This window comes from Pantherophis guttatus, chromosome 6 (genome assembly GCF_059756535.1).
Source record: "Pantherophis guttatus breed Tessera chromosome 6, ASM5975653v1, whole genome shotgun sequence".
In the NCBI taxonomy this organism is placed as follows: domain Eukaryota; kingdom Metazoa; phylum Chordata; class Lepidosauria; order Squamata; family Colubridae; genus Pantherophis; species Pantherophis guttatus.
The window spans coordinates 31722007-31738258 of NC_142068.1; the positions used below are offsets into that span (position 1 = coordinate 31722007).

General features: G+C 34.5%; 1 protein-coding gene across 6 annotated transcripts in view; it reads left to right on the plus strand.

The window, feature by feature from the left end:
* The window catches only part of TRIP12 (thyroid hormone receptor interactor 12), a 90946-nt gene that overhangs the window by 59943 nt on the left and 14751 nt on the right, over nt 1-16252 (plus strand). For 3 of the 6 annotated variants that reach the window (XM_034439334.3, XM_034439335.3, XM_087872652.1), the window contains exons 20-29: nt 1312-1430; nt 2945-3152; nt 3684-3784; nt 5898-6072; nt 6570-6711; nt 8526-8717; nt 9231-9382; nt 13277-13449; nt 15461-15534; nt 15648-15847. In XM_034439334.3, coding sequence (XP_034295225.1) covers nt 1312-1430; nt 2945-3152; nt 3684-3784; nt 5898-6072; nt 6570-6711; nt 8526-8717; nt 9231-9382; nt 13277-13449; nt 15461-15534; nt 15648-15847 — 1536 coding nt within the window. The remainder of the gene's footprint in view (nt 1-1311; nt 1431-2944; nt 3153-3683; nt 3785-5897; nt 6073-6569; nt 6712-8525; nt 8718-9230; nt 9383-13276; nt 13450-15460; nt 15535-15647; nt 15848-16252) is intronic. The other 3 variants (XM_034439337.3, XM_087872653.1, XM_087872654.1) reach the window with 1 other exon arrangement.

A 16252-nucleotide genomic window follows, 5' to 3' on the forward strand; every position in this document is an offset into this window, starting at 1 on the left:
CACATCATTATTTGAGCCGCCCTGAGTCTTCGGAGAGGGGCGACAATTAAATTAAATTAATTAAATTAAATTAAATTAAATTAAATTAAATTAAATTAAATTAAATTAAATTAAATTAAATTAAATTAAATTAAATTAAATTAAATTAAATTAAATTGTCTCTCCATGCAAACCACCCTTGCTTCTCTTATCATGTGCTCTTTATTGCCTTTATTCTTTAACTTCTTTTTGAAATTCATGTCCATCCAACCACAATTCAGTTGTCTCTTCCTCTTTGACCCATTCATTCTTCCTTTTTCTATTTATTGATTACAAATTCTTCACTTATTCCCTGTGAATCACCAAACCACTTCACAGGGCTTGTTTTTTATTGGCTAATTCAGTTCCCATTCTCATTTAGCATTCATTCGTTTTTACCCCATTCCTTCATGTTAGTGTTTACACTTCTTCCTTATTTCATTGCATTCAATGTAACTTTTGTTTCCTGACATTTCGAGCTCTTCTATATAACAAAGCAGGCAGAAGCAGGATGTCCTTCGTATCAATTCATCTTATTTTGACAAATATTCATTCCTTGTAATAGACCACATACTATTTACCAGCTTTCTACCAGCATCTGCATTTCTTAAAATTTCTTAATTTTCCCATCTGTTTAAAACACTCTGCCAAATCTTATCTACTTACTAGTTCTCTGTCACAATAATTATATCAGTTTTTGATATGCTAATTTTCATAGGCTATACACCTTGTTGCATCCCAAATTCTACATAACGTATCTAGTTATCTACAATACTATGTGTGTGAATAGTGTGTGTTTGTGTGTGTATGCATTTGTGCCCTCTACTTTCTTTTTGCTTTTTTATTTTTACTTCCGTCATGTACCACTTTACCTGCTGCATCCAGTCACCAACTCTATTAGTGCAAAACATAGTCCAGTTCTATATCTTATGTTTTCTCTAAGTAAAGAATAGTAGATTTTCTTTCTCAAATTTGTATTTGAGAATTGACTCAAATATTCAGCAATAAAGATAAGAAATACATGCAAAATATTTAGAAATGTATAGTTATTTTCAACACCATTTTGGAAAAATGTACAGTCCGGCAAATAAACACATGTTCCATTGTAGGACTTGCATATTAACATATTGCGTATGCTATAGAAATATAAAGTGTATTGCTAATGTTATTTTCAATATACTTTTCCTCCCCATCTTCTGCATTGTGCTCAGTAGTGAAAATATCATAAATATCATTTATCTAAGTTAAATTGCATTTTCCATAATGTTCTTTTTTGTTGTTTGGTTATTACAGTCATATTGCCTCTATGCTGTCAAGTCAAGATCTTAAGATAGTTGTTGGAGCCCTTCAGATGGCAGAAATTTTAATGCAAAAATTACCTGACATTTTTAGTGTTTACTTCAGGAGAGAAGGTAATGCTAACTTTTGACTGGATTCTGGTATTTGGTATCCTACAGACAGTTTTGATTACATGCAAAGTATAAGGTAATAATCAACTAGTTATAAATTCAGTATTTGTAGAACTATGAAAATTAAATTTCATGCTCTGTGATTCTTAGGCTGTAAGGACTTGATGGAGCTCCCTATAATGTTATGTGAGAATGACCTTTGAAGACTGGAAGAAAACCCACATCATAGAAAATGGTCTGATAAAATGCAATTTAGTCCACATACTCCCTAGTTTTCCAGGCACTAAAAAGAGAGATGAGGGGCTAAGTCCTTCTAACAAGATTGTTAATGTAACCTTACAATAAAATTGTATTAATTCAACCAGGTGTGGTTCTTGTCTACCTTACAAGACTGACATCCCCTCAATCCTTCTAATGAACTTTAGTGGTACACCAGTTCTAGCACTAATATTTAGTGCAACTCTTCTAGCCACATAAAGGTTTGGGGGCTGAATGAACTGCCTCAATCTCCTAGCTGCAGAAGGAGTTTCAAGAAGGAGCAGTTGCATACAAGAGGGGCAACCTGAACACAAGTTGCTATCCTTTTCTTTTAAGTGCTCTTGAATCAGTTATGATTCTGATGACTTCTTGGACAGTTCTATGCAGTTTTCTTGGTGGTTTGCCATTATTTCTTTGGGGATAATTTTTGATTTCCTGTCTAGGGCTGATAAAGAATGGTAAAACATCACCCACATGATTTCCATGCCTAAAAGAGAATTAGAATCTGGGCTTCTTCAGTTTCAGTCCAGCACATTAACCATGATACCATGTTGGCTCTCATCATATATTTAAGATTGTGAAAAATGTTTCAAAATCAAACTAATTTTCCTGTTTTGAATTCATTATTTGTTTTCAATTTAAAACAATATTTCAGCCATCTTGAAAGTGTTTGGAGCTTGAACCAGAACCCAAATGAACAAGACAGTCTGTACTTACACAAACCAGCTGTTGGTCCAAACAGGATATTTTAAATTTGAAATGGTTTGAAATCCAAGCATTTTGGATACCCTCACCCTCATTGATGTGTCTTTTCCCTGCATTCCCCTACTACATCTTCTCTTTCTTCTTCCTATTTCTTCTAAGCGAATTTGAAATGTAGATGTTTAATATGGGAAAATGGTTTGGGGAACACTTGCTAGTTTCTGAGTCTGTAGGCTGTACTTTTATTTATGAGAGGAAATTGTTTTCTTGTTTTGGTTAGCTGTCAAAGAATTGTTGAATAAGTTCATTTTTTCCATTTACTTGTTTTTGTTGAGTAAACTTGATTTAAGTATTTTACATTATATTTTGTTTTATCCTTCCACTGTTTGCAAGTAGGATAACGTTGGAATACTTGTGATTAGCCTATACAAGACTGGGCATCATGATCTTTGAGTGTATATGCAACATTGATTTTATAAAGTAATTATTAAACCATGTTGCTTCTATCCAAGTAAAATTTTCATTTAATGAGCTATAAATTCTGTCACTTTTTTCAGGAGTTATGCACCAGGTGAAGAATTTAGCAGAATCGGAGGCTTTACTGACAAGTCCCCCCAGGGCTTGCACTAATGGCTCAGGAACTCTTAGTGCTACTACAACAGTAAGCACTGGAACAGCCACTACTGCTAGCAATGCTGCTTCAGACTTAGGTTCTCCAAGCTTACAGCATAGCAGGGAAGACTCTTTGGACCTGAGTCCACAGGGGTGAGTTAACTTGACTGGGTCTCCAAATCAGATATCCTCCTAAGGTGTCTATCAACCCGTTCAAGATTTTCTATTCTTTATTTGCATATAAAGAAAATTGGAGTGAAGAACATTATGATTCAATATTTAATGAGTGAGTTTTAAAAAGAAATCAACATAATTGGATATTAGTATTGTTGTAATAATTTTGGACTTTCTCCTACATGCATTTGTTTTTTTTTAAAGTCTGAATTTTTTGTTCTAGCTGTCTTTGATCTTTTAAAATACATATCAGTAGCTGATATTCAATGAACTATTTGCCAACCTGTCTCAACCTGTTTTTTAAATTGTACAAAATGAAAAAGTAGTACAAATCACCTGAGTATCAAGGCAAATATTTGTCTTCTAAACAATGCTTAAATGTTAAAATGTTAGCTGCTGACAAGTATATCTAGTAGGATCATTTAAAATTCATATGTATTTAAACTGATATTTGTTGAAATGTGAAGCCACATAAGTAAGCTTGATATATAATGTGTTTTGATTCAATAGGCGATTAAGTGATGTTTTGAAGAGAAAAAGATTGCCAAAACGTGGACCCCGAAGGCCAAAATATTCACCTCCCAGAGATGAGGACAAAGTAGACAATCAAGGTAAGTTTTGTCAAAACAGGTATTGTAAATTATTAAAATAAATTAGGTTTCTTCCAGCCACATAGTTTAGCTAGTATTATCCTAGCCAACAAAACCATCTCAAGTGAAACTGCTGGGATAACCCACTTCTGAGAAATTTTCAGGCTGTTGCCAGGTGGTGCTGCTTTTCTGCTGAAATACCATCTTCTAGAAAAGCCTTTCACTGACATCAAGGTTTCCGTCTTCTTGACAATACGCACTGTTTCATAGGGATTCTCTTCAATGTACAGATGCCATCAGGGTTTTTTTCACATCTAAAATGTTTGAAATATTTAAATTTTAAATATGCCATGGATATTCTAATCCTGCATTTAAGTCCTGTTACCTTGGATGTTTTATTGTTCCTTATCATAGCTTGTGATAAGAAATAGCATTCTTTTTGCTTTTGCTGTAAACTGCTGTGAGTCCCTTCATTGAAACCAACAGTATACATGTTTAAATGAATGGACAAGCAAGCAGTTAAATATTGGTTACATAACATGAAATAAGAAGCTAGAATCTGAAACATTCTGGCTTATTCTTAAGTATCTGTATACTAGTTATTATTTATTTGCGGTTACTTTGATTTGCTTGGGAGGGGGGAAAAACAGTAATTATGGTATTTGGATGACCCAAAGTATTACAGTAATAGAGAGAAATCAAACAGTAGCAAATTTTCTAATATTAAAAAAAATCCCTTTCTAAATGCAAACACACACAATGTTTTTAAAAAAACCAGGTTGATGTCTTGTTTCAGGCTGAGCACCCACAACAGTTTGATTTAGAAAAGGTTTAATGATGAGTAGTATTGCAGGAAATTACAAAGAGTTGACTGTTCAGATGCTTGCCCTAGAAAACACAGGGAAATAAAAGTCTATCTTGTTAGCTAGGCATAGTGCAAATGGTTTAGAGTTAAATCCAGAGTCAAACCATAGGGCACTGATAGAATAGAGGTAGTCCTTTACTTTAGCTCATTTAGTGACCGTTTGAAGTTACAACTGTTGCAGCATCCCTATGGTCACGTGATCAAAATTCAGATGCTTGGCAGCTGATTCATATTTATGACCATTGCAGTGTTCTGGGGTCATATGATTACCTTTTGCAAGCTTCTGACAAGCAAAGTCAATGGGAAAGCCAGATTCACTTAACAACCGTGTTACTAATTAAACAATTGCAGTGATTCACTTAACAACTGTGGTGAGAAAGGTCATAAAATGGGGCAAAATTCACTTAACTGTCTCACCAACATAAATTTTGGGCTCAATTGTGCTTCGTAAATCAAGGAATACTTGTACAAATTTGGGGAAAGAAGCTGCAACAGCAGAAAGAGCGAGAGAGAGAGAGAGGCTAATGTTCACTGCAGTCCGGAAATCAAACATTAGAGAGATAGTCAGCTAGACAGAGCTATAAAACAGAGCAGGATATAGAAATGCAGATCCTAGGGGATGAGTTGTTTCCAGCAGAGGGGCAATTACTGGCATCTATTCTTAAATAGGCCAGTTGGATGAATAGCTCAATTTTAAGCATTTGTGTCTTTGTTTCTTGTGGAGCAGAGCAGCACAGATACATCTGGACTTAGATGTGCTGCCAGAATCTGATCCCTAGCTCTCACCTTGCTCCTCCTCCCCTACTCCTGGGGATTTCCTGCCCCAGGTAATTGATGCTGAGGGGGGTCTGATGCTTGACTGTCAGCACCAAGAGTCAGCAGACACGCAAACATCAGGCCCCTCAGCATCTTGACAGTCTTGACAGTTGGTACGTATACCAAAGAACTGTTACAGTGGTATATGCCTGCAGTGGCAGCTTATATGTATATATAAACCAAAGAGTGGCAGCAATATGGGTATGTAAAACATGAATAATACATGTCCTCATTTTGAAAGTGCATTGGTAATATGATACTATTTTTAATTCACTTGGCAGCTGTGACTCCTTACAGTTTGCTGTGGGTTGAATCACATACAGAGTATTAACAAACACAAATGTTGGTAGCTCTTAATCTAGAACAATCTTAAAATAATTGGCAAATGTATTAATCCTATGTAAGTTCCTTTAAACTTAAAGTCTGTTACCATTTTCCATTATTTTCTAAAAGCAAAAAGCCCTACTGCTACGCAATCTCCAAAATCTTCCTTCTTGGCAAGTTTGAATCCTAAAACGTGGGGAAGATTAAGCACACAGTCGAACAGCAACAACATTGAACCAGCACGTACAGCTGGTGTGAGTGGCCTGGCAAGAGCTGCTTCAAAAGATACAATATCCAACAACAGGTACCTCTCACAAAAAAATGGAAATCAGCTTTGTTATATAAAACACAATTCTGTACAACATTCAACATGACTTTTTACTTTTATTTTTTTAATGTATTGATTTGTCTATAGCAACTAAGCTTATAACTTCCTTAGTGACAGAAGATCCTAAAAAGCATGTTGAGTCAGAAATGTTATCCAATAGTTAGATGATGGAGATTATCAAGGTATGGGAGTATATGTGTGAAAAATTGAAGAACAAATCGTTCAAGCTAAAACCAAGATAAATAAGTAGGACAAGTCTTTCATGTTTCTATAAAAAGAAAAGGAATGTTGAAGAAACTAGTCAGTCTGCAATAAGCAGAGATTACTGGTGGAAGAAAAATTTTTGGTTTTTAGTTTTCATTCTCTCTGAAATTATGTGATTTGTTTACATTATAAATATATATTCAAAGAGTTGTTCAGAGAATGTGTGTAGTACAAAGGTGGTAATGTATTAAATTGTGCATTTTTTGTAGAGAGAAAATTAAGAGTTGGATTAAAGAGCAGGCTCACAAATTTGTGGAACGTTATTTTAGTTCGGAGAATATGGATGGAAGTAACCCTGCACTAAATGTGTTACAGAGACTTTGCACTGCAACTGAACAACTCAACCTTCAGGTTAGGATATCTTTTTCATCTGCCTTTGAATAAAAGAGTAACATTTGTGGGATTATGCACTTCGCTGCTTAAACTATATATCTCTTCTCGCTTAAGTAAAAATGTTTAATGCACATAGCTTTGCTTTGGAAAAGATAGATTTTTAAACTTGGTTGTGCTCAAGATCCTTGCTTGTAGTTTTTTTGCTGAAGAAAGATGGTGATATGTTGTCACTATCAGTTTTTATTCAAATAATTTTTAAGGATATAATTAGAATTGTACCAGCTTCTTGTTGTTTTTAATTCTAAGATGTAATTTTGTAATGATATTACTAAGCACAATTGAACATAGAATAAACTATTGCCTAAGCTCGATCTGTGAATGTGTGAATTTAATACTACAAACAGAAGTAATTTGGGCTGACCAGGGCTGAGTACATAATAGTAGTTATGGAATTCTTATTCCAGTTAATGATCCAGTATGAAGATGTGCATGTCCATGGAAGGCCAGGCTTTCTCTTCAGGAAAATATAGCAGGATAGATAATCTTATGTTTGAAACACACTGGAAATTTACATTTGAGTAAATTTTGGATTTAATCTGAGCCAATTAAATATTATTTTCCCTAGCAATATGTATCTTAAAGTAACTAAATATTTAAAAAGGTCAAACGTTGTGGAAATTGAGCTTTGAAACTAAACACACAAGCAACTATTATTTTAATTTAAGCACTTCAAAAACAGTTGTACTCATTTCATGGTACAGGTAGTCCTCATTTAGTGACTAAATGTACAGCAGCTGTTTGCAGTTGCAACAATAATGAGAAAGTAACTTTGCAACTAATCTTCACATTTATTTATTACATTTCTTTACCATCCATCTCACTGATAGAGTGACCTTTGCAGGTCTATAAAGCAAAGGAAAGCTGAAGTAACAATGTAAGCAGTTTCAGTTTCAGTTAGTGACCACTTTGCTTTACAACCATATTGCCGGTCCCCATTGTGGTTGCTAAATGACGACTTCCTATACCTCGTTTCGAAATTGTTTTCCGGTGTTTCTGCAGACATAATCTTATTGCTTTACTTTCCACTAAACATAAAGCTACTTTAATGATTTGTTAAAGATATATGTTTCATTCAAGGCCCCATGCATTGCAAAACACCTTGTTCAGATGCTTTGCACAACCTTGCTACTTAATAGATCTGGTATCTCTATTTAATTCAGACCTTGGGTAATACAATTATTTCATGATTTTGTAAGAGTGGCTCTTAATATTCTCATCAAGCTGTTTTAAGTGTTCTTCATATTTTTATTCATTAATTTGTAATAGTAGATATCCATACAGGTGTAATTGATCGTATACTAATTAGTGAGCAGTGGATGAATGAAAATTTCAGGATTCACAAATAATGGGTACTGATGAATTTAATAAGCCACGGTGGAAACAATGAAACTGTTATGAAAGTAAGAGGGAAATAAGAAATGCATAGTTTGGTCCTTATTGTTTGTTGCCTCAGTCAGAAGAAAATATTTGTGTGTGTGTGTCAAAGTTTCACTTGGATGGCTCTGAGGAAGTGTTTTGAACATAAATATTTCAAGCATCCTATCTGTGTGGGTCATGCATTGCATGAGTGTATTGTGCTCAATCTCTTACTCATAGTATGGGTTCTGTGCATACTCAGATATGACAAAACAGGTCAGTTAAAGTAAAATCTGCATATATTTTGCAGTACATCTTTCTCTCATTTCTGTTTTTAACTACCTGGTTCTGTTCCATTTATGAAATGGTTTCAACATTACTAAGCCTTGTTCTTATATAGAAACTATTTCTTTCAGGCGGATGGTGGAGTTGAGTGCCTTGTAGAAATCCGTAGTATAGTCTCTGAGTCTGATGTCTCTTCATTTGAGATCCAGCACAGTGGGTTTATGAAGCAGTTGCTGCTTTACTTGACGTCAAAGGGTGAAAAAGATGCCGTAAGCAGAGATGTCAGATTGAAAAGGTTCCTTCATGTGTTTTTTTCTTCTCCTGTAAGTACTCATGTATTGTTCAGTATTATAGGGGTCTTTTCATTCCAGTGTACATTATCTACTACTCTGTAATAAATCTTTTGAATATATTAAAGACATTTCTGCCAGATAAATATGCTGGTTATTTTATCCCCGTAAATGCTTGACAGCCAAATTATGAAATATGGTTTGACGCTAACCTCATACAAAGAAAAATACCTGAGTTTTCTATTTGATATGTAAATTCTTCAGTATAATGATCGAGACAGTTAACAAATTAAATAAAATACAATTATACTGCTCTCAGAATTGTACTGTCTTGAACATTTGTAATTTAGCTTCCGTATTGCCCAAAGAATATAATAATACTGTATTGTTTAATTTCAGTTCCTCATTAAGAGCTGTATGAATTCAGTGGTCCCTTTCAAATACATAATAATGTTCCATTTCTGTTTGTTCATTTGGATTATCTAGATGTTGACTTGTCCAAGCTTTGTGATTTTTACATAATGGGAAAAAATTTAACTTTTACAGCTTCCTGGAGAAGAACCCCTTGGAAGATTAGAACCTTTAGAAAATGCACCTTTGTTAGCATTGGTCCATAAAATGAATAATTGTCTTAGTCAGATGGAGCAATTTCCAGTTAAAGTCCATGACTTTCCAAGTGGAAATGGAACGGGAAGCAGGTAAGGATTAATGCTCAGGTAAATGTATTTGTATTCCTTGTAGCATGTTCCTTGTATTATGAATCCTGCACAGGTAAAATTATATGCTATATGGTGTTTATTGTTTCTTTTCTTTAAATACTAAACAGGTATTTCCAAATTAGTGGAAAATCTTAAATTGTTCTGTGTAGAAGTTGCAAGAATATAATACTTATAAAACTCCAGCTTCCTAATCTGGCATGATGCATGAATATGATTTGCCCATTTCATCTATCTGCACATCACACTTTGGCCTCTAAAATAGTCTTCCTCAACCTACTGAAAAAGTGGTTGAGTCTATGTGTATCCATATAAGAGAGAAGGAAAAGAATATATTTTCATAATCTATGTTAATCTGCGGTAAAATGTTTTCCAGAAAAACTTTACTCTGAGGCTAAATGTAGTATCATTATTGTAATTTCAGGTTGCATTGTACCTCCAGTATTTTAATCAAGGCATGTTCTGATTGTTTAATTTTCGTAGGTGTTCATGTTCATTAACTACTAGAGATAGTACTTTGTATTTAGAGAAAACAACTCCTGGTTTGAATTTAGTTCAATTAGATTAGATCAATAATATTATTACGTATAGTAGGTCTTCTTTTGATATTCTGTTTGCTCCTGGTTTTTTTCCAGTTGTTATCCATGGTTTGAATCATTCTTTTGTGGAATAATTGCAAAGGTATTATCCCTAAAAGTGTATCTGGTTCTTCATGTGTGGTCTCTGTGCATTACTTATGTGGGCTTTGTGAATGTTCTATTGCTGAAGAAAATTTTCCTGGGGAACTATGCCAGTATTGGCATGCATGGAAACAGTCTCTTCCTCTTTATTCCTTTTCTGCCATTTAGCAGTTGGTTAATTGTTGAGGATATTCCTTTTTTTATTTAATTGCCTCTATAGCTAAGAAATTCACTGATTGGCAGGTACAATAGAATTTAGTAGCTTCTTAATCGGTAGCTTTAGCCTGTTGAACTCCAGTTTGTAGTTTGAGGATTAATGTAATCAAGCTTAATACATTAGTACAATGGCTCTTGGTTCTCACAGCACTAGTTTTATTCTCCATTGTGGGTTTGCCCCAAAAATATTTTATCCAAATATGATTTTCAGGACAAGTTTCAGTAGTTTATCAATCCCACTTCTTTCCACAATATAGTTCTCAGATGCAATTATTCTGTTGCCTTCAATATTCACTGGAGAGACTGAAAAGCCTTACTGTATGTTTCTGTCCATTTTTGTACATTAGATTCCGAATGAATTAGGAATTATGCATTCACGCCACATGGGCCCTTTCAATATCAACAGTGTTTTGCAACGGTATATTTCGGTCAGATACCTAGAAAGAAGCATCTGATTAAGGCCTTCATCATATGTTCCCAATTCAGTCAGTGGGTTAGGGGAAATTCTTAAGTAGGGTATTACTCTTATTTGTTTTGATCTAATAGGGGCACTGGGCCATCACTGTCAGGTAAACATCCTCCCAAATGTGTGTTGCACTGAGGCCACAATAAAGGAAAATAGATTGTTTACTTGCAACTGTGGTTCTTTATAATCTGTGTATTTGCAAAAACCACTTCCCTTCCTCTTTTAAGTCTATCTTGCTGGGTGATTCTAGTTCAAGTATTTCTTAGCTAATCCTTAGGAATTGGAAAGGAAAGAGGAGAAATTTCCTCGACAATACTGGCATGTTTTCCACTCAAAGGTTCTTGACTATCAAAAACCTTAGCTATAGAAGGTTTTTGATAGGCTTTAATGCAGGTGCAAAACCTGTATATGTGAATGTGCAGATGCCAACCAAAAGATTTATAGTTATAAACAAGCAACTTGTCTTTCTAGCTATTCTGCCTCTTATATTTATAAGAGGAAAATCATAGTATAAAAATTACTAGAATACCTGATATATGGAAATCCACATGGATTATGAGAAAAAGATGCAAGAAGCACCATATAAATCTCAAACAAATTTCTTAAATTAGATTGTCATTGAAATTATAGTCCAAATGCTTTCTTTTGTTTTTGTTTTAGGATAAAACTCTAGCTTTCCAAAAGAAAATTCTGATATCTAACATAAATGTTTCTGTCAATTGATAAATCATTTTTGATGTTAGTATCCATCATAATTTTCTTAATGGATATCATAAATTCCTTAAAAAAAGAACTGCTACTCTTTGAGGAATTCACCTAATTAAAAATACACCAAAGTAACTGTTGGGAAGTGCTAGCTTTTAAATGATGTGGGTATCAGCTTCACTGAATGTTCTTGTATATTCTATCATACTATGGCATCTGTAGGAATTGTGGGAAAGTGGAAGTCTATGTTGATTTTAGACTAGATTGATGAAAATCTACAGTAATTTGAACTAAAAACAATAACCTATTAGACAATAGGTTAAACAATGACATATTTGTATGCTTGAACATTGAGATTAAAACTAACAAAGATGGGATGTCTAATGAAGTAATATCTAATTAGTTTCTTCTTCTAGTGCATTGTGCACTACTCTACATATTTATTCAAAAGGAGGTAACATTTTTTAATCGGTCTTGCCCTGGGTAAGATTGTATGAAGGTGCTACTTTAATCAATTTAAACGGTCTTGAACAGCACCTTGCTAAAATAGTTTGAAATCAACTGAAAGATATCACGTGGTGTTATGAAGGTTCTCAATTAAAAGACAAAGTACCGTATTTTCCGGCGTATAAGACGACTTTTAAACACATGAAAATCTTCTCAAAAGTCGGGGGTCGTCTTATACGCCGGGTGTCGTTCTCCTGTAACCAGGCAGACCAGCCCGAAAGGCTCTGACGAGCCTTAAATGGCTCTGGCGATCCCAGCTCTGACGATCCCAGCTCTGACGATCCCTGCAACTCAGCTGGAATCGCCAGAAACCACGTAAAAGGAAAAAAAGTTTTTTCCCTTTTACTCTGAGGATCCCAGCTCTGACGATCCCAGCTGAGTTCCCTGCAACTCAGCTGGGATGGCCAGAGCCATGTAAAAGGGAACAAGTTTTCCCCCTCCAGCTTGCTTACCTCAGCTGCTAGTCGCAACGCTTGCCTTGCTTTGCTTGCCTGAATCTATTCAGGCAAGCAAGCAACTCCCTGCCTGCAATCAAGCAAGGAGTTAGTTGTGGACTTCAACTCCCAGAATTCCTCAGCCAGCAAAGCAAAGCTGGCTGAGGAATTCTGGGAGTTGAAGTCTACAAGTCTTAAAGTTGCCAAGGTTGGAGACCCCTGTTCTATTGGGTAAGTTTTTTTCCCCTTTGGGAGCTTTAAAAAAAATAGTCAATTGGGGTTTTTTTAGTTGTTCTTTTTTAGACCTAGCCATTTAAAGTTTAGGAAGTTTTAAATTTAGCTTTCATATAAAAATAAAAATAAAATAAAATAAAATAAAACAATATTTGTGCAGCTTTCTGAGATTTGTGTTTCTGTAGTGTTTCACTCCAACTACACAAACACACAAAATCTCACAAAGCTGTATGTGGAATTTTGTGTGTGTAAAGTGTGAAAGTTGGTTTTTTTGGACTTTTTGTGGCTGTGTGAGGTTCCTGCTTGTTGCAGGGGCCATTTTGGGTCTAGCACAGCTGCTTTTACATTGTGGGTGAGCCAGTTGATGTTTTTTAATTTTTATTTGGTGTGCATTGGAAGAGGGGCAGTCTTATATGGCGAGTATAGCCCAAACCCTATATTTTAACAGGAAAAGTTGGGGGTCGTCTTATACGCCCAGTCGTCTTATACGCCGGAAAATACGGTATCTGTAATCTTACCAATGTAATCTATGTAGCCAATGAAAAAGATGAATTATTTTAATTATTATAATGAATTATTGTATGAAACTAAAAATAGAATAACTGTAGCAACGTTTTTCATAAATTATCTTGAGTTTTTCTCTTAACAGAGGATCACAAGCTTTAAAATTTTTCAACACACATCAGTTGAAATGCCAGCTGCAAAGACATCCAGATTGTGCTAATGTAAAACAGTGGAAAGGAGGACCTGTGAAGATAGATCCTCTAGCGTTGGTACAAGCCATTGAAAGATATCTTGTCGTTAGAGGTATTTTATTCTTGCTATGAGTCACTACCACTGTATGATCACAATTGTATATTATTTCTAGTTGTGTTTTAGGAGCTCATCTTTTACATACTATATTATAACCCACTTAGTTAAAAGTTTTAAGCAGTCTACCCAAGATTTCTTTGCAACGACATTCTAGTCCCTATTGCATTAGTGTTTAATGGTTACATATCTAGCTATTTGAGTAATACTTTTAAGAACAGTTTGGTCTGCTCATTCCAAATGGTCTGTTCATATATAGTGGAGGAATATATTAACCAGCTAATATGGACAAATAGCTAATTGAAGGACATTTCTTATTTAATATTGTTATAACTCAAGTTAAATGTTTTTATCATATATAATTTTCCTTCATATATCAGCAACAGTTTACTGTTGGATTGTATGTGTTATATGAGGCAAGGAACGTTTCCAGTGTGATATGACAACTTTCCCTGCCTAAATTCTTCCATGCTGCTGGGATACACAGCTGATGACTCTGAATGATAACTATTCCCTCTGTGACAGTTGCTGTCTATCTTGCAGTTCTGATAGAAGCTAGACAACCTGTCTTTGGGTCATCAGCATAGTTTCTAATGCATTTGAAAAATTCTTAAAAATTCAGGGAAATATCAGAGATGTATCTACTTAAAAATAGCCCGTGTTAAACTATATAGCACAATCAAACGTCAGGAAATTGACCGCAGGAAATGTTTTATGACATTTATTATTACATAATAGATATTTTATAATAGTTTTTTGTTATAAAATGTTTTATAAAATTTGTCAGATTTCAATTCTGTGCGAGTTCATGGCTCCCAGACTTTAGACACATTCTGTAATTTAGCTCATTTGAAATATCTTGCTTGAAAATGTTTTGCCCTATGATGCACCGTTTCATCCCAGTGGAAGGTTACAGGCATGTGAGTTTTAGTAATACATAGATTCATAATAGAGGTATATCCATTAGTAATGAGTAAAATAAAGATGATTGGATAACTTAGGAAGGTATTTATTTATGCATGCACATATACATATGTATGTATGTACATATACATTATTACTTCTGTAGTATAAGCAAAAATGATAAAGTTAACAAAAAACCATAGAGTCTTCATCATTCCAGGTCCATAAGAAGTGCTTGATAGGTGGACAAAAATGCCAAACCCACTTTAAACATTTGGCTGAATGTGTGACCAACCATAATAATTGATTGAGGAAAAATAATTGGGAAAAAATTATGAAATACCGAAATAGTGGGATACAGACCAAAGTGGTATACCTATTAAAGACATGTCCATTGTTATACCAATCCTGATTGGAGCCCTCAAAGCAATACATAAAGAACTTCCTCTATATCTCAAAATATTGAATTTATCTGATATGAACACCCTAAAAATTACTCTGCTTGGAACTGCCTATATTTTTAGATGGCACCTTAGTACCATCTCAGGTGCTTGGTTAGGACTTGAATTATTAAGTTTTCACCAGACGTAGACTGTAAATCTAACTTTAGATTACCCACACATAATAATTTAAAAACCAGGGAAATGAAATGGATTTCATTAGTGGTATAGGCGCATATTTGTATACGGTAGTTGCAATAATTTTGTATGTATATATGTAAAGCATTGTTTTTAAAAATGGAAATAAACTTTGTAAAAAAAAAAAACTATAACACCCACCTATCACTTATCCCAGAAGAAGCATGCTGGTAAGTCTTCCCATGCCTAAAGCAGAAAATTTTAATTGTCCTTTCTTAAATTCCTTAGTATGTAGAAACATCTTGGTAAGATTCTTGGAACTCCCATGCTAAATTATTCTTTCTGTAATGAGTTATTTGAGATAGAATATTATGCTGTGATTTAGCATTAAAAAAATAGTTTTAAAAAGTGAAGGCAATTTCTGTAAATATAAGAGCATAAAATAATACTTTGCAGCTTCTGTAATTATTTTAAAAGCATTCTTTCTTTTTGAAAATCCAGTGGCACATTCTATTTGTTTATTTTAGGTTATGGAAGAGTGAGAGAAGATGATGAAGATAGTGATGATGATGGATCAGATGAGGAAATAGATGAATCTCTGGTAAGGTACTGTTCAGTGTATAATTCTGCTATGATTTTCAAAAGTCATTTTTAAAAGTTTTTCTCTCTCCCCCCCCCCCCCAACCCGGGGCACATCTGCTTTTTTTAAAATAGGCTGCTCAGTTCCTAAATTCAGGGAATGTGAGGCACCGGCTTCAATTCTATATTGGGGATCATCTCCTGCCATACAACATGACAGTTTATCAAGCAGTTAGACAATTTAGTTTGCAAGCTGAAGAAGAGAGGGAGTCTACAGATGATGAAAGCAACCCATTGGGAAGAGCTGGCATTTGGACCAAAACTCATACCATTTGGTGAGTCAAAAGAAAGGATCTGTGACAGTTCTCATGTAAATCTGAAAATAAAATAAAATAAAATATTTCTTAATTTCTAGTTAACATGACAAAATGGAGGGCAGTAGGTTGAGGCAGATTTTAAAACATTCTGAATGGTTTAATCTAGTGCAAAAATCTGGAAATTCATGTGAGTATAGGGATTGGCTTCATTCCTAACGGGGAAAAATGTTCTGGCATCATTGTTTTGGCATTATAGAGCCTGAATGAACAATAGATACTAAAACCACATATTTGTTTCCTGGTGAAAGGAAATTGGGAGATCTTTTACTGAATTTTGCTTGAAAAATAAGATTGAGTGTTTCACATGAATATTGATGACTCTTCAATGAGGTGAAATAGACACTCATTTCCTCTGATATGCTA